At 33.2% G+C, this 19,042-nt stretch overlaps 1 protein-coding gene and 1 pseudogene across 1 annotated transcript; both read right to left on the minus strand.

Moving 5' to 3' along the window:
- Nucleotides 1-2,794: 2,794 nt before the first annotated feature.
- LOC130833418 (olfactory receptor 6C2-like) lies at nt 2,795-3,733 on the minus strand. The gene has a single exon (XM_057703084.1). The coding sequence runs from the start codon at nt 3,731-3,733 to the stop codon at nt 2,795-2,797; it is 939 nt and encodes a 312-aa protein (XP_057559067.1).
- A 9,239-nt stretch (nt 3,734-12,972) lies between these two features.
- On the minus strand, nt 12,973-13,915 carry LOC130834053 (olfactory receptor 6C2-like; annotated as a pseudogene).
- Nucleotides 13,916-19,042: the final 5,127 nt, after the last annotated feature.

Consider the following 19,042-nt stretch of genomic DNA (forward strand, 5'->3'; position numbering starts at 1 on the left):
AGCTGAGTAATATTCCATTGTATATATATGCCACAACTTCTTTATCCACATGTTGTCTTAAAAAGACAATTTATTTCTTTACAATGGCTGAATAATATTCCTTTGTATATATGCATGTGCATTTCTTCTAGAGGCTTTAAAAGGGAAACTGCTTTTTTCAGCTTTTAGAGGCTGCATGCATTCTTTGGCTCCTGGTCCCTTCCTTTTATCATTCCAACCTCTTGTTTCTGTTGTCACATCTCCTATCACTAATTTGACTCTTCTTCTTCCTTGTGATTAAGTGGTGCCCATTCAGATAATCCAGAATAAACTTATTTTAAGATCCATAACTTTATTACAACTACCAAGTTCCTTTTGCCATGTAAGGTAACCTTCACGGGTTCCAGGGGTTAGAATATCTTTGGAAGGAGCATTATTCAGCATATTGTACATGAGTAGAATTGTCCAAGAAAGACATATTCAAAATCTACAGCTGAGTAGAGCTTATTCTAGCGCAGGTTCTGGTTGAGCAGGTAAGAACAATTTACAGAGTTTGGAGATGTTAATATTCCATCTCTAAATATATTGTCTGATGGAATTTTCATTTTTCAGTAGAGAGACTCAATGGAACTCCTTAATAGGCCAATATATTTTTTTAAAGTTACCAAAAGAAGGTAATTTATGACATATACATATAGGGGTTGTTTCAAGTAGGGATTTATTCATCAAGTCAATTTAGGGTGATTTTTTTAAATTGAAGTGTAGTTGATTTACAATATTGTGTTAGTTTCAGGTATACAGAAAGTGACTCAGTGAGATATACATATATATCAGATTATATTATATATAAAAAAATATATATCAGATTATGTTATATATACAAGGGTAAGTCAAAAATTATCCGCACTCTAGCTGTAGAATTTACAGTTTTAATATAACCAGAGTGCAGATAATTTTTGATTTACCCTCGTAAATTCAGATTATTTTCCATGATAGGTTATTACAAGATATTAAATATAATTCCCTGTGCTCTACAGTAAATCTTTCTGGCTTATCTATTTTATGTATAGTAGTTTGTATCCATCAGGTCAATTTAATGGGCTGCTTAGTAAAGGGAGAAGGATAGGAGATGTCAAAGACCAGACACCAAGATTAGCCTTAGAAAGACTCCCTTATTTTTTTTTCTGCTTAGGGTGGTTGAGTTTTCTATTCCATGGTGTTATTTTTTCCTTTGCTCATGGTGTGTTGATGTTACTTCTTCTTTTATTCAGTGTACATCAGGAAGCTTTGAGCTATTTCATTGTTCAACTCAAGCCAGAGTGATCGATGTAAATTCAGTCATCTGGTAATTTAATTTCTAAGTAATTAACCCCTCTAAAATAGAACAGGTACTTCAGTCATGGGATGGATAGCAATTACAAAGGTTATAATGCAGGAATTTCTGCAAAGAGTTATGTGAGAAGCTGGAAAAATCACTTAGAATAAAGCCTTGTTGTGTGAAAGCCAAAATTAATGGTCTTGAATAAATGCAAGCTCATACAATTTGGTAAAAAAGACGTTAGAATGAGCCAGTGACTTCAAAATTTGTATCCTATATATTGATCAAAGAGACCTAATTAGTGCAGAATATATAAATAAGACCTGATTGAAGGCACATCTGTTGCTCATGGTGAATTTAATTTAATATGGGTTCCTGCATTTGTTCAGTCATTGGTCATAATTTACTGGCATTTTTGAGCCCATTGCCCTGGTTTTATTTAACCTTTCCTAGGAACATTCACAATTATTATACTCGTGTATTCAGTTCTATATACCAATTCATAGATAATTCCACTTTTACCTACCTTCTTAGGGAGAGTGTGCACATGCTATTGACCTTACTTTTTGTTCAAAACTCTGCTCTTCATTGTTCTATGTTAAAGCATGTTTTCTTTTTGTAAATATTATAGAAATATAAACTATTTTCTAATATAATGAATGTTTTCAATTATTCTTTATAAATTATGAATGCTTATATTAAGCTGGTATGCTATATTTTTATATAATTTTTCTCTTAAAATCATGTAACAATCTTTCAGTTTTCATAAATTAATACCTTTATTTAGTGTATGTAAGTTTCCTGAGGTGTCCACTGAGGACATTCGAACATAAAAAATGGACATCACTGGAGCATCACACACTGTAACAAACATAGGCTTTGGAGTCAGAAACAAATGTATTTGCATCAGGAAATTACCTCTTACTAGCAGTAATTTAATTTACTAACCTGTGAAGGGAAGATAAAACACCTTAAAAATTTTTTTTACATATAATAAAAAGTAATAGGTTTCTAGTAATTTTCTAATTGTTAGCTGCTATAATCAGTCGTCATGACATGAAGATGAACATATAAAGATATAAAAAATAATATTACTTCAAGATTTAGATTTCATCTTTCATATTAAATCCATTTGCCCTAAACCATCCTTCTCCTGGGTTTACCGTTTAAAGTAATCAAAAATAGAATAGCCTAGAATGGTGCCTTTAATCGAAAAGGCCATCAAATGCTGGAGTGGAAATAAACAATAAGCACAATTACTATATCTAAAATATTAAGATGAACTCATTGCTTCTGTTTGTGGTTTTATTAAGGCTTGGTTAAATGTAAAATGATTCTTTTCTTTCATGGAAATGTATTATTATGTTTTCTTATTGACACGTGTAATCCCAGTAAAGCTTCCTTGTTATGTAGGAAAGGATAACAAGCTTAAAGATACAGTTTAGGGATGTCTGATCTATTCATGAAAGCTCGATTCTACCACATTAGAAAATTCCCTTACTTCTTTAAGGACAATGCAGATCTTTTGATCACATCATCAAAGGCTTGTTTAACTTGCTTGTTTCTCAAGGTGTCAATGAAGGGGTTCAGCATAGGAGCGATGGAAGTAGTGAGCACTGCCACCCCCTTATTAATAGCTGCTGATTCCTTTGATGAAGGGTTAACATAGATGAAGATACAGCTTCCATAGCTGATGGAAATCACAATCATGTGGGAAGAACATGTAGAAAATGCCTTTTTCCTTTGCTGAGCAGAAGGGAATTGTAAAATGGTCTTGATGATGTATATATAGGATAGAACAACACACACAAGGGTCATGATAAAGATCAATGCAGCAGAGACTATGACCATTTGCTCTATGAGCCACGTTTCTGAGCATGAGATCTTTAGGAGGGGGACTGCATCACAGAAAAAATGGTCAATAACATTAGAGTCACAGAATTCCAGATTTAGGCCCTGGCTAAGTGGGGGGATTATGATTAACAAGCCAGCTGTCCAGCAGCAAAGTATGAGTCGTCTACAGACCGTGTTGTTCATGATGGTCACGTAATGCAGGGGTTTGCAGATGGCCACGTATCGATCATAGGACATGGTGGCCAAGAGAAAAAATTCTGTAGCAGCAAAGAGGTCAGTAAAAAATATTTGAATGGCACAATTGTCATATGTTATAGTCTTATCATCTGTTGATATGTTGTACAAATATTTGGGAATACAAGCGGATGTAAATGAGGTTTCTAAGAAGGAGAAATTTTGTAGGAAAAAGTACATGGCAGTTTTCAGGTGAGAGTCTACGAAGGTGAGGGAGATGATTGTCAGGTTCCCAGTTACACTCAACATGTAGGTGAGAAACAGAAAGATGAAAGTCACAATCTTCAGTTGTGGATCATCAGTCAGTCCCAGCAGGATAAAAGTTGTTACTGTGTGTTTTCTCATCATTGAATCCTGCCTTCCACTCAATCTGCATTGAACATTCAGAGATACTTGATATGAGGAGAGTGATGTTAACATTGCATAGCAATAATTAATCACTCAACAAACTATACAAAACCATCTAATATGCAATTAAAAAAACATGGTTATAAATATGATTATTATTAGGCTCTGCAGTGGTATGTTTGATCATTTCAAGGTATATTTTTTAAAAAATCAGATTAATTTATCTATATCACACTCCCACATATTATGGGTCCACTTTTTCATGCTTTTTATTCCCAGTTTATGTTTTATTTTTATCTGCACATGGCATTGGAATTGCTTATATAGTCATATTTTACTGCAAAATCCTAAAACCAAATCTTAAACCTCTTTTTTTTTAAACCACATGATCCTATTTAATTATCAGAGTTGTTCTAAGCCCAATTTAGATGTTTTATTTTTCATGCTTTTTACTAATCAGAGTAGTTTTTTTTTTTTTTTTTTTGGCCCTGCTGCATGGCATGTGGGATCGTAGCTCTCTGACCAGGAATCAAACCTTCACCCCCTGCCTTGGAAGTATGGAATCTTAACCACTGGACTGCCAGGGAAGCCCCAAATCTTAAACTTCTTAAATACTTTAGTGTTTCTCTTTGTAGTTTGGCTATTGATGAAGTACAGGTATGACACAAATAGTTTGGGGCTTACTATACAGGCTTTCCATATCCATGGCTTGAGATTTGAATTCTAGCATTATTCCATTTCTTTTAACTTATATTTTATTCTCTAAACTACTTTCTCCTCATTCATTTCTTCCCCTGTCCCTCCCTTATGACTTCTTGTCTAAAATTTCTAATCATTGTTATTATTTTGCAGAGCACAGGCAGTATTTTGGTCAGAAATTTGTGGTTTAGAATGTTGCTACTTTGGGTGTGACTTTCACAGGATTATATGACATCATCACAATTGTTTTTAACTTTTAACCTGTTAAGATTTAAACATTCCAACATCTTGGTACCAATGTCATTAAGTACAAAAAGATCAGATTTGGAATACTAACTACATTCCCCAATCACTGTTTGCTTCCATGTGATTCAGTTTGTCATTTATGAAGTGGAAAAAATAATAGTATCCTTTATATGCTATTTAAAAAAATTAAATTTATGTACATTTGAAAGATAGAACTACTAGCTCATAATAACTAATAAACGTATTATCACTATTTCAGTGTCCTGGTTCCCAGTGGCTTTCCGTTTGTTATTTACCATCCACTCATTCTTCAACATATTGTAATCACACTTTTGCCCCCATCATTTTAATGAAACAGTTTTTGACAAAGTTTTTCAAAGATTCTCTTTTTTTTTTTTGGCATAAAACAGTAGCAGGCTTCTATATGGAGTGTGTCTTTTGACCACACACTATTCTTAACATTTTCTCATAACTTACCTTAACATTACACACATTGTTTTCCTCCTACCTCTTTATTTCTATTTTCTGGGTGTTTGTCTTCTTGATTGCCCCTACTGTGTTTATATTTCTCAGTCTCCTCTCTTGGTTTCTTTAACATAACACATACACTTGGGGGATATTTTCTTGAATTTCTAATTGCTTGATTTCCAAAAAATAATTGCTTTTCAGAATCTCAGGAATGTAATCAAATGCACCTCACACATAAAAATGTCCACATTTCCCTCTTGTTTCTTTCCTTGGTTTTTATAATTAGAAAGCTAATAGGTTTGACCAGGTATTGAACTAATCACTTTACATGAATTATCTGTCTGGAATAATTTTCCCTCTGATAAGGTTTCTTCATTTATCTCTGTTCCTCAAGCCCCACTTCTATGTGGGATACAGATAATTGGCCATTGTTTTTTAGTTAAAGCATCTATTCTTGAAACCTCATGAAACTCTGATATAAGGGTTGGGCATCATTTGGAGCAATCAGTTCTTACCCCTATTTTAGTACAGACAGCCCCAGACTTAGGATGGTTCCACTTATAATTTTTCAAGTTTGTGATGATACAGTCAGTGAAAACCTACTTCAAATTTTGAATATGAATCCGTCCCCAGGCTAGTGATAGGCGGTGCAGTACTCTCTTGTGATGCAGGGCAGTGGCAGCCGCAGTGCCCAGTCAGTACACTTAGAATCATTCTGCACCCATACAACCATTCCCTTTTCATGTTCCGTACAGTAATCAATAAATTACATGAGATTTTCAACACTTAATTATAGAACAGACTCTGTATTAAGATGATTTTGCTCAACTGTAGGCTAATGAGTGTTTTGAGCCTGTTTAAGGTAGGCTAGGCTAAGCTGTGAAGTTCTGTAAGTCAGGTGAATTAAATGCATTTTCAGCTAATGATATGTTCAATTTATGTTGGTTTTTATGTAACCCTACCATAAGTTGAGAAAGATCTGTACTACCCTGAGAGTGTACATTATTTTGAGATTTAAAGTGTTGCTTTATAATCAGAATAGCATGTATAATAGTATAGTTCCATATATATCCAAGCCTAAAAAAAATTTTACTGGCAAAAAAATTTCCACCTGAGAAATCATTGTATGTTCAAGAGGAATAGTTGTGTTTCACTGATACTGCTTTTGCTTTCCTGATGCTTCTCTCAATAAGGTTTTAAAGCCAGAAGCCAGGCACTTTGTCCTTCTAAATTTGTGGCAATATATTGTTTACAGATTTTTTCCCCCTCTACTAACATACATTAAATACTAGAGCAGCTTCTCAAACATTTTAAAAATTGAATCAGTGCTTCCCCCAAAGGAAATTTTCCTGTAAATTGTGCTGTAGCATCCAATTCATTTTTATGTGAAGAGTTTTACTATTGTACTTTATAACATTCCCTCCATATTGACATGGGCAGTGTCAGTTCTGATCATGTGTCTAAGTTCCAGAGTTACATCTTAGGAATGAAAGTTACTATCACAGAGAAGTGGCCTGGACTTGCTCATGGTTTGCACGAGAGCTTTGATGCTCTGATGGAATGCTGGTCCACATCTGACAGCAGATCATGTTGGGATGCCATGAAGGATCATTTCTGCAGCCCAGCTTCCTCACTGACTCTGTTCCTTCTCAGTGTACAGAGACCTTTGCTTATCTGTGGCAACTAATGCAGCCCAACTGACTTTGAGTAGTATTCAGTTATTAAACCATTTTTTCTTCCAGTCATTAAATCTGTATCTCCATGAGAAATCTCATATTACAGTGCAGGAGTCAAGTAATGAAGTTATCTGGATTATTATTGACTGATTAATATTTATATTATTTTTAAGAGATTTAAAAAATTTGATATCTAGTTAGCACAATGTGAGCCAAGTCATCATAAAAATTTTTTAAATATTATTTATTTATTTATTTGGCTGTGCCAGGTCTAAGTTGTGGCACCTGGGATATTCATTCCCATGTGTGGGATCTTTTTAGTTGCGGCATGCAGGAAATATATATATATTTTTTCAGCTGGGGCATGTGGGATCTAGTTCCCTGACCAGGGATCGAACCCAGGCCTCCTGCATTGGTCTTAGCCACTGTACCATCAGGGAAGTCCCGTCAAAAATTGTTCATTGTTTTATTTGGGGTATTGCTTCTGTACTGCCTTTAGATGACTTTCTACTTTATTGTTGGATTAAAATGATCACATCAATGAATATAAACTATCCAAGAATAATGCATTCTAAAAAAAAATTTCATGATATCTATATTAAAACTCATATCTCTCTTTTATAAATCAGAGAAAATCCATTCTCAGAGAAGAAAATCACCCAATCTCACCAAAAGAGGATACAACTTAATAAACAGAATATACCATATTCATACTTTTAGCAGATAATCATAGCCTCCCTTGAAGAGTTGTCTAGCTACAATTATTCTTACAGCTACAAATTTGAAAATGAACATAATGTTGAAAATTTGCATGAAACTTTCTGCTCACTACTGATTGAATCCATGACCACAATTACTGAAGCCTTGAATGATTCGAGTTTCTGTCTTCAATCAATTGCATCAGTTTCCTCAAGGTAGGTGTACTGTCATAAACCCAGGAAATATTTTCTTTTATCTTTATCACTAAAAAGAAATGCTAATACAAAGGAACCTCCAATAGTTTTGGAAGAGTTGTTGTCCTGAAGTATCTTTGCTCTGAGAGAGGTTTTCCCAATTTCAAGCTTAATATTTGTATATTTGCCAAATCTGTAAAATAGTTGCTTATGAACAAAACAGTCCTTGGTGACCAAGTTCAAAAATCACTAATGAATCATTTGTGTAATGAACTTTGGGGAAAAAGAATCAGACAACACAGTAACTTGGGGACACAGCCTTTAGAGACAGGCTTTGGAATCATTTAAAAGAGACTGATAGGAAAACAGTAAGACTCTAAAACGAGTTCAGTTTCTTTTAATTGATTGCTTTCATGTAGGGTGGCAAAATGGTCATAGATCTTACTTTTCTCCTTTATCAATTTTTATAAAATGAATAAATTACATATTCCTAAGACATTTGATGTAATATGGAAAAAAAGGGAAATAGTTCGCAAAAGTATGAATGATCATTTTTTAAAAAGATAGCAAAGGCTAATGCTTTGGAGCACATCTTTCCACATTTTTTCTTCTATAAATATGCCATTATATATCACATGTGGTATTTACAAATGTATGAACATTAATTAAAAAAACATTGAGGTATATAATTTGTCATGCTATTTTAGACTTTGATATTCATAAATTTATTTTAACCTAATAATATTGACATGCATCATTTTAATTCCATTTAACTTCAGTCCATTGTATTAGTGTAACATCAGAGGTTAAATCAAACTTTGTTGTTGTAAATTTATACTCTTTATAGTGCTTTACCATTTAAAAAATGTATTGCTGTGGTTATCCATCAGTTTATTTAAAATAGCCCCTTACAAATCATTTTACTTTCATTTCCTTTTTTTTTAAGATCAATTTTATTATTTATTTATTTATGGCTGCATTGGGTCTTCGTTGCTGTGCAAGAGTTTTCTCTAGCAGCCCCCGCGGAGAGCGGGGGCTACTCTTTGTTTCAGTGTGCTGATTTCTAATTGCGGTGGCTTCTCTTGGTTGCAGAGCATGGACTCTAGGCGCATGAGTTCCAGTAGTTGCAGCACATGGGCTCAGTAGTTGTGGCACACAGGCTTAGTTGCTCTGTGGCATGTGGGATCTTCCTGGACCAGGGCTTGAACCCATGTCCCATACATTGGCAAGTGGATTCTTAACCACTGAGCCACCAGGGCAGCCCAGTACCTATTTTAATTGTACAGTTTGATGAATTTTGACAAATGTATACACCTCTATAATCAGAACCACATTAGAGACAGAATATTCCCATCTCCCAAAAAAGTTTCTCTTTTATGTTTTTATTATCATTCTCCATAGCTCCTATTTCAGGCAACCATTCATGTATTTTGTGCTATTATAGATTCAGTTTTTAAGAAGTATATTGTGTTTTCTAGAGTTTTATATGGTTGAAGTATACAATATGTATGTTTCTAAGCCTGACATCTTTCAGTTAGCATAAAGTTTTTTGAAATTCATCCTTGTTATTGCATGTATCTGTAACTCATTTTTAAAATTAAGGCTTTATTTAAAAGAGTGAATAACATAAAATTTATTCTTTTAAAGTATACAATTTGGTGGGTTTTATTATATTAATAACATTTTGTTCTATTGCCATTATCTAATTTTAGAACATTTTTATCACTACCAAAAGAAAGCCATTAGCCGTCACTTCCATCACCCTCTACTTCCGGTTGCTGGCAACAAATAATCTACTTTCTGTCTCTGTGGAATTGTCAATTCTGGACTTTTTGTATATATGAAATAATAGGATATGTGGTCTTCTGTGACTGGCACTTTCTCCTAGCATGATACTTTCAAGTTTCATTCATGTAGCGTGTATCAGTTTTTCATTTTTTTTTTTTTTGAGAAAGAATATCCCATTGTATTGATGTATCACACTTTGTTTATCCATTCATCCAGTGACAGGCCTTTGGGTTTTTTCACTCTCTGGCTACTATTATGAATAATGCTACTATGAACATTCAAGTTCAAGTTTTTGTGTGTACGTATATTTTCAGTTCTCTTTGGTATGTACCAAAGGGTAGAATTGCCAGGTCATTTTGGTTACTCTGTGTTTAATTTTTGAGAGACTGCAAAATTTTATTCCAAAATTGCTGTACAATATTATGAATAATCAGCAACAAAGATTGTTCCAATATCTTCACATCTTTACCAACGCTTTTGTCTGTCTTTTTTCGCTTTAGCCATCCTAGTGGATGTGAAGTGGCATCTCTGTGGTTTTGATTCGCATGTCCTTAATGACTAATGATGTTGGTCTTCAGTGTAATGACTTGAGTTACATATATTATGAAATGATTACCACAATAAGGTTAGTGAACCTCCATCACCTCATATAGACACAAAATTAAAGAGATAGACAAGGAAAATCTTTTCCTTGTGATGAGAACTCTTAGGATTTACCCTCTTAACAAGTTTCAGACATACCATAGAGCGGGGTTAACTGTAGTCATTATGTTCTACATTACATCCCTGGTACTTATTGATCTTAAAACCGATGTTTGACTTTTTGACCACCTTCATCCAATCCCCCATCTCTTCTGCCTCTGGTAACCACAAATCTGTTCTCTTTTTGTATGAGGCTTTTTTTCGGTTCTTTTTGTTTAGGGGGGTTTCTTTTCTGTTTGTTTTTGATTTTCAAGATTTCACATTAAGTGAGAATATACAGTATTTGTCTTTCACTGTCTGACTTACTTCATTTGCGTAATTCCCTCAAGGTCCATCCATGTTGTTGCCACTGGCATGATTTTCTCCTTTTCTATGGCTGAATAATATTCCATTGTATAATGTGCAATGTTTACACCTTCAAGAGGTTTTCTCTTTTGCATTTTTTGTTTTAGTGAACTAGTGTTAACAAAATGAAGTGCAGTTTATTTTTTTCACTTGGAAATAAACATTCGATATTCTAACATTTTGTAGATGGAAATGTATTTGAAAAAAGAAGTTTATTTACACCCAAATATATATATACACTCAAACTTTCACATATAAGTGGGATAGTATAATCAGTTTCATTTTAATTTTTTCCTTTGTCTCATTCTACACACTATTATTTCTGATTGCATCAGTTTCTGCCTCAGATAACCTGAATTAAAATTTGTCTTCCTTTAATAGTCTACTTGTTTAGTGATTATATATAAATAAACATTTCTACAATACATAAATAATCTATATTATAAACATACACATGCTCATATTATAATTTTCCACCCAAAATATTGATGGCCTTTCTTTTGTTTTAATTATATTTTATATTCTTTTAAGATATTCAGTACTCTCTTTATATGTATACTGTACTTCTATGTTAAAGTTATTCTGTTGGTATTAAAATTCTATGACTATTATGACTGAAATAATATTTGCTTCTTGATTTCCTGTTGCTTACTGCTATGATCATCTACTGGTTTTTAAATAATTTCTGTTTTTTCAGGTAGAACACCAAATTCCCTTATTAAAATCTCCACTTCCCTATCAGAGTTTCTTGAGTTTTCTGGATATACAAGAATGTCCTCAGGGGACAGAAAAGATATGTTAAATTTCATCAACTTTAAGACATCATCAATTTTGTCATGCAGTTATACTGTATATCACTATTGAAAAGAAAATATTGCCAATTAAACTATGAACAATGATAGATGCCATTCGTTGTATGACATATCCATTTTATAAGGGCAAATGTGGATAAAGTAAGACTTTAAAACCAGTGGGATTCAATAGTTTTACTCATTCTTTCCCATATTTATCCAGCTTATTGTGTTTTCTCATGTTACTGCATGCCCAAGAGCTAATAAAATATTGAGAATTTCTGTATTTTACTGATTGCATCTGCTGGAGTGGGGTTTATCTATGCTATTGGACTTTTCAAAGAACCGGCTTTTTGTATTTCCTTAGCTTATTTAATTGATTTCCTTTTCTACCCATAGTAAGTTACATTTTCCATTTACTATTGTGAGTTTTTTACTTTTTCAAATTTGTTAGGATAGGTATAAGTCCCTTTCTTTGGGGCTAGTTTACATTTTTGTAAATAATGAATATATGTAAGATAATAGAATTCCTTTTGTCTATAGATTTGCCAGTATTTCAAATAATTTGTGATGGCATGCCTGCATTGCATTGTTTTCCACATAACAGTTAGTTAATTTGATGTAAATAATTTCTAAAGTATTATATCTGTGTATATATTTCAATTCTTTGTATCTATAATTTGGATTATTATAACAGGAATTTGGATTATAAAATTTTAATTTGTGTTAGATGTTGGCACAAGCTATCAGATACACTGGGGAATGCTATTCCATTGATTCACAGCTTGAGAAGCAGAAGACAATACTTATCAGAAAAAAATGCAATCTTCCTTTGAAAATGAGCATGGTTTTCCAATTCAGACTTTCAGTGAATGTGTAGCTGTGGCACAAGTGCTCTCATTACACTCATCCTGAGACTTCATACCTAAGTCTCTGTGATCCATAGTGCAATCCATGCTCCCATATCCCGTCTGTACTCTCCTGAGCACCCATGTCCTTTTATGAATTATTGCTCTACTTTCAGTTGAATCTTTATTTCTGAAATTGTCTATTTACAACTGTGCCATGATTTCAGCTGTGAATTCAAAAAGAATATTCATTAAATTTTATCCAGTACTTCTGTGTGTTCATAATAGTAATACATAGATTCCTCTCTTTTCTCAGTATTGAGAGATGCTATTATCTTTTGCACATATTTTAAATTATGTGGTTTTCATCCATTTTAAATATTTACATAAAATTACTCTTACTACATGTGTTTAGGTATCACTATTGTGTATATTTGAGAAGAGCTCAAAAATTTTTCCCCTGTATTTTCCCGAGTCGTGACTTTTATTATATAGTAAAATAATATTAAGTTAATTTCTTTTCAAAATAAATTTTTTAAAGAAATTGACATGCAAACTATCAGATATTGGTTTGAATAATGAAAATACAAATGGCTTGAGCAGGGTTCAATGGAAGCTAGGTTTAAGAAGTGTTCAGAAAATTAATGTGACAAGCATATATTATCAATATTAAAAACAAACTTCGAAATATCAAAAAGTTTCAAACTTCAAAAAATTATAGACTTCAAAAATAAAATGTCTGTGGCCATTTATCCTTGTTTTCCAGGTAATGTTTTTAAAATATTATTTTCTTTCCTTTGTTAAGAACAAGGCAATTCTTTTGATTGAGTCCTTAAGGCTTTCTTAACTAGATTGTTTCTCAAGGTATAAATAAATGGGTTCAGCGTAGGTGAAATAGAAGAAATGAGCAGTGAAACCACTTTATTAATAGTCACTTGTTCCTTTGCTGTAGGATTCATGTAGGTGAAAATGCATGTGCCATAGGTGATGGACACCACAGTCATGTGGGAAAAACAGGTTGAATAGGCCTTTTTCCTTTGCTGAACAGAAGGGAACTTAAAAATTGTCTTGATGTTGTAAGCATATGATAAAACAACACAAGTCAGAATCATATTCAGGGTCAGCACAGCACAGATTATAACTGTCTGTTCTGTGAACCATGTGTCTGAGCATGAAATTTTCACTAAGGGAAAAGCATCACAGCTAAAATGATCAATCTTGTTAGAGTCACAGAATTTTAGATTTAAACCCAGGCTAAGTGGTGGGATTAATATACACAAACCAGCCATCCAACAACAGATGGTGAGAATCCTGCAGACCCTGCTGCTCATGATGGTCACATAATGCAGGAGTTTGCAGATGGCCACATGCTGGTCATAGGACATGGTGGCCAGAAGAAAAAATTCTGTTACTCCACAGAGGTCAGTAAAAAACACTTGAATGTACATGCATTACAGGTAATGACCTTGTCACCTGTTACGATGCTATATAGGTATCTGGGGATACAGGCAGTTGTGAATGTGATCTCCAAGAAGGAGAAATTTTGTAAAAAATAGTACATGTGTGTTTTCAGGTGGGAATCCACAAAGGTGAGTGTGATGATGGTCAGGTTTCCAGTCACACTCAGCATGTAGGTGAGAAACAGAAAGATAAAAATCAGAACCTGCAGGTCAGGGTCCTCTGTCAGTCCCAGCGGAATGAATGTTGTTACTGTACCGTTTCTCATCACTGGCTTCTGACTTCTCTCCAATCTATATATGATATTCAGAGAAATTTGCTTATAGATTATAGATTATTTTAACTGACTTAAAATTTAATGTACTCAAGCTTTTATACTTCATTATATATAATTATATATAAATACATATTTACATTTTATGTCTATCCTGTGCTTGGGATTTTCCCATGTGACTAAGTAGATTTTTGAGGAGGTGTAATTTTATGGTAGCAATAATGTCTTTTTACTCTCAAGAATTCTCTACTCAGAAACTAATAATGAAATTTCAACCTTGATTTCATGTCTTTTCTTGAAATTTTGAGTATTTTTCAAAAAATAGTGTTAGTATAACTTGGGTTTGCTATACAGATTCTAGAGCAAAACTTGAGGTCTTTGTTCCAAAAAAATTTTGTTTGTTTGTTTTTATGTTAAATGTTCTTAATTCTTATGAATGACATAAGCTCTGCTACTCGCCCCCCACTCCTGCTGCACAGTCCACTTTTTATTTCTGAATTTGTGCATTACTTTTACTGAATATGTGTGTTCCATTTACTGCTGACACAATGATGACTGCTTTCTCTTCCCTCCCCATCTTTCAGTCAAGGAACTACCTTCATTGATGCCGCACAATAAGGACTCAAATATTTCTACTATTCAATTATTGTTTCACATCTTGAGGTTTTGTGACACCAATTAATAGAAAGAAATTTCCCTTGTGTACCCAGTTTGTTTGTTTTGTGAGCTGATTCACTTTATTGTTTAACATATTGCACTCTCTTCTTACTGAGGTTGAGGCAGAATTGATTATGACTATTTACCCAGCTCCAGTGTTTCCAATATAGAGAAAAATCGCTAACTGAGGATTACATTTTGCTCAAAAGTTAAAATTCTCTTAGGAAATTTAGTCTCTCATTCAACAACTTTCAAGCATTTATATCAAACTGAGATGTGGAGGGGATAGACATACACATATATTTGCAGGCCACCTACCTCTCAGATGATGTGCGCTTCATTGTGAAATCTTACTCAGCCCTTCAAACTTTGAGTATTTTTAAATTCTCAGAATACATCTGTTTTTCACTAAGACATTACAATTTATTTTATTAATAGAGTTAGTAAACAGATTGACACTAAAGTGTGAGCATCTGATTTCTGATTATTATGTCTTTCAAACAAATGTTTGAAATGAACACAGGAATCTGTAATGAGTATATGAGAGGACACTCTTATATACTTCTGTATACAGGAAGGACTATTTTTAATTTGAGGTTGAATATCTATCTATCCAAAGTTACTCTGAATATTTATTACATTAAGTTAGATACAGATTTTTAAATATAACTTTATGAATGGAAACCTCCCAGGCAATGACATGTATCTACACAAGGAAAATTCATTCTAAAAACCAACATCTCAAAAATGTATCTTAAATACATTAAAAATATAAATTATTACTGAAATTCATTTTTGTTTTCAGAGGAAAATGTAACCGAAATCTTAAAAGGGAATTACAATCAAAGAGACAGATTATCATATTTACTCCTATGTTAGTAAATCAGAGCTCCTGGTGGTTGTTTAAACATAGCAAAATTAAGACTACAATGTTAAAAGTCATATTTTAGCAAAGGTGTTTATGTCTTCACATTCATTGTCATGTCTGGGAATATATAGAGCTCCCTTTGTTTATCATCTCCAACAAACTGGAAGGACTTGCTTCTGATGGGCTTAGTGCTATTATAAAGTTCCAAATATTTTTTTACGATCTCCATCATTGAAACAAAAATAGATTACAGTAAAAGCTGAGGAACTCTCTCTACTGCTGGAGGAGATAAATTTTAAACAGCAGCACAGAAAGAACTGCTTTTACAGTCAGTGCCAATGTGACTTTTTAATTTGCAGAAAATACCATTAAGTGACAAAAACAAATGGACCTTGCTGAAGAGTCATTACTTAATTTTCTAAGTAATGAAGCTTGGCAGAAACACAAGTAACACAGGCTTCAGTGGGGACCGTGTCCTTGGAGACAGGAGGATGCTACAGCAGCGTTTGACAAAGGGCAGGAGGACAAGTGTATCATTTCTATTACATAGGTCATTACAACAAATGCTGCACATCTAGTAAGGCATTTTGAAGATTGCCATTCTTTATTATATGAATAAAATCCTTTATCATATGAATGTTTTATTATTTTTGGACAATTTCAATCAGATAAGAAAATGGAAAAGTTTATAAAAGTACACAAGGCTGTTGCTTACATTGTACCTTATTCTTCAAGATATTTCTTTCTCGAAATACACCGATTATATTATGAACATTATTGATGAATACATAAAACCCTGCCACCATATATTGTAATAGGTTACAAAACGTGCTTTGTGGTTCCACGCCAATATGCATGTATTTAATGCCACTGAATTTTACACTTAAAAATTGTTAAAGTGGTATATTTTGTTACATATATTTCACATCAGTAGAAACATCCGCTTTCATATATTTAAACATATACTAATTTATCACATAGTATCAATTTTTTTTCCCAATTATTCACTATTAATAACATTGGTTCTGTGACTATTTTGGTAATTTTTAAACCAATGCCTGAATTAAATGTAGAGTGTTCTTTATGTTCCACAGTTCTTACTCATTCTATCAAAAGTATTTTTGTACAAATATTTTTGCATGTGTGAGTGTAATTGGTAGAAGTGAAATTTCTTGATCAAAGTATTATTTCACTTTTGGAAAATGTATGTCATAAAAGTCATGAGTAGTTTATATCAAACATTTGCCACCACAAACAGGTTTTAATGTACATTATTTTTGTTTTACGCCTATTCATATCTCGTTCCTTTTTTCTTTATTTTAACCTTTTTATTTTATATTGGAGTATAGTTGATTAACAATGTTCTTGTTCTTTTTTTTATTTTTAATTTTATTTATTTATTTATTATTTTTTGGGGGGTACACCAAGTTCAATCATCTGTTTTTATACACATATCCCCATATTCCCTCCCTTCCTTGACTCCCCTCGCCTCGAGTCCCCCCCACCCTCCCCGCCCCAGTCCTCTAAGGCATCTTCCATCCTCGAGTTGGACTCCCTTTGTTATACAACAACTTCCCATTGACTATCTATTTTACAGTTGGTAGTATATATATGTCTGTGCTGCTCTCTCGCTTCGTCTCAGCTTCCCCTTCACCCCGTGCCCCCTCCCAAACCTCGAGTTCTCCAGTCCATTCTCTGTATCTGCGTCCTTGTTCTTGTCACTGAGTTCATCAGTACCATTTTTAGATTCCGTATATGTGAGTTAGCATACAATATTTGTCTTTCTCTTTCTGACTTACTTCACTCTGTATGACAGACTGTAGTTCTATCCACCTCATTACATATAGCTCCATCTCATCCCTTTTTATAGCTGAGTAATATGTTCTTGTTCTTTTAAATATGCTATAATCTATTTTAAGATTATAAGCCTTTGAAGATGTCAATACAGATTTTTGTCATGTTTTTATATCACCGAATCATATTGTTTTGCTTTTTAATTTCAAACAGCATTATTGAAGTATAATTGACATACAATGAAATGCACTATTTAAGGTGTATATTTTGAAGTTTTGATATACATACTTACAAGAGATTATCAGCACCATCATGATCATAAACATATCCATCATTCCCCAAAGTTTCTTTGTGCCCCTTTTAAAGTCGCTCCTTCCTGCCCATCCCCCACTGCTACCTCTCACTCAGCTGTTCTCTGTAACAGATTAGTTTGCATTTTCTAGAATTTTATATGATGGGAAGAATACAGTATGTACACTTCTTTTTTTTCTATTTAAAAATATTTTTCAGCTCTTTTGAGGTATAGTTAACAAAATTTTATATATTTAAGGTGTAAGACACAAAGTTTTCATCTAACTATACATTGTAAAATGATCAAAACAATCAAGCTAATTAGAATTCACTACCTCAAATAGTTACCATTTTTGTTTTTGTTTTGTTTTGTTTTTACTCCCCCCCCACCCCCCCAAACAAACACCTGTTTCTTTTTGTATCTATGAGTCTGTTTTTGTTCTGGTAATTCATTTCTTTTGTTTTTTAGATTCCATATGTAAGTGAAATCATAGAATATTTTTCTTTCTCTGTCTGACTTATTTTTACTTAATGTAATATTCTCTCTGGGTCCATCCATGTTGTCACCGATGGCAAAATTTCATTCTGTTTTATGACTAAGCAATATTCCACCATATATGTATATTCCACTATATATATGTGTGTATATATATATATATACTATATATATACACATATATATACACACCCCATCTTCTTCATCCACTCATCTATCAATGCACACTTAGGTTGCTTCTCTTGGCTATTGGAAATAATGTGCAATGACATAGGGGTGCATATATAATTTTGAATCAGTATTTTTGTTTTGTTTGGGTAAATACCTAGGAGTAGAATTGCTAAATCTTATGGTACTTCTATTTTTAATTTTTTGAGGAATCCCTATAATGTTTTCCATTGTGGTTGCACCAATTTACATTCCCACCAACAGTGCATGTAGGTTCCCTTTTCTTTACCTCCTCACCAAGACATTATTTATTGTTTTTTTGGATAATAGCTATTCTGACAAGTATGAGGTAATATCTCATTGTGGTTTTGATTTACATTTCCCTGATAATGAGCAATGTTGAACCTATTTTCATGTGTCTGCTGGCCATCTGTATGTCTTCTTTGGAAAAATGTCTACTCATGTCTTCTGCCCATTTTTGAATTGGGATGTTGGTTTTTTTGATGTTGATTTTTCTGAGTTCTTTGTATATTTGGATATTAATCCCTTATCAGATACAGTTTGTGAATATCTTTTATTCAGTAGGAAGCTTTTTGTTTTGTTGATAGTTTCCTTCCCTGTGCAAAAGCTTTCGAGTTTGATGTAGTGCCATTAGTTTATTTTTGCTTTTATTTCTCTTGTATGAGGAAACATATCTAAAGAAATATTGCTATGACTAATGTCAAAGAGTTTACTGCCTATTTTTTCTTCCAGAAGTTTTATGGTTTCAGCTCTTACATTTAAATCTCTAATGCATTTTATTTTGTATATGGTGTGTCAAAGTAGTCCAGTTTGATCCTTTTCCATA

This window comes from Hippopotamus amphibius, chromosome 12, assembly GCF_030028045.1.
Source record: "Hippopotamus amphibius kiboko isolate mHipAmp2 chromosome 12, mHipAmp2.hap2, whole genome shotgun sequence".
Lineage (NCBI taxonomy): Eukaryota > Metazoa > Chordata > Mammalia > Artiodactyla > Hippopotamidae > Hippopotamus > Hippopotamus amphibius.

Bases quoted from the DNA above. Each gene is read 5' to 3' on its own strand.
- LOC130833418 (XM_057703084.1), bottom strand. From the start codon at position 3,733: ATGATGAGAAAACACACAGTAACAACTTTTATCCTGCTGGGACTGACT.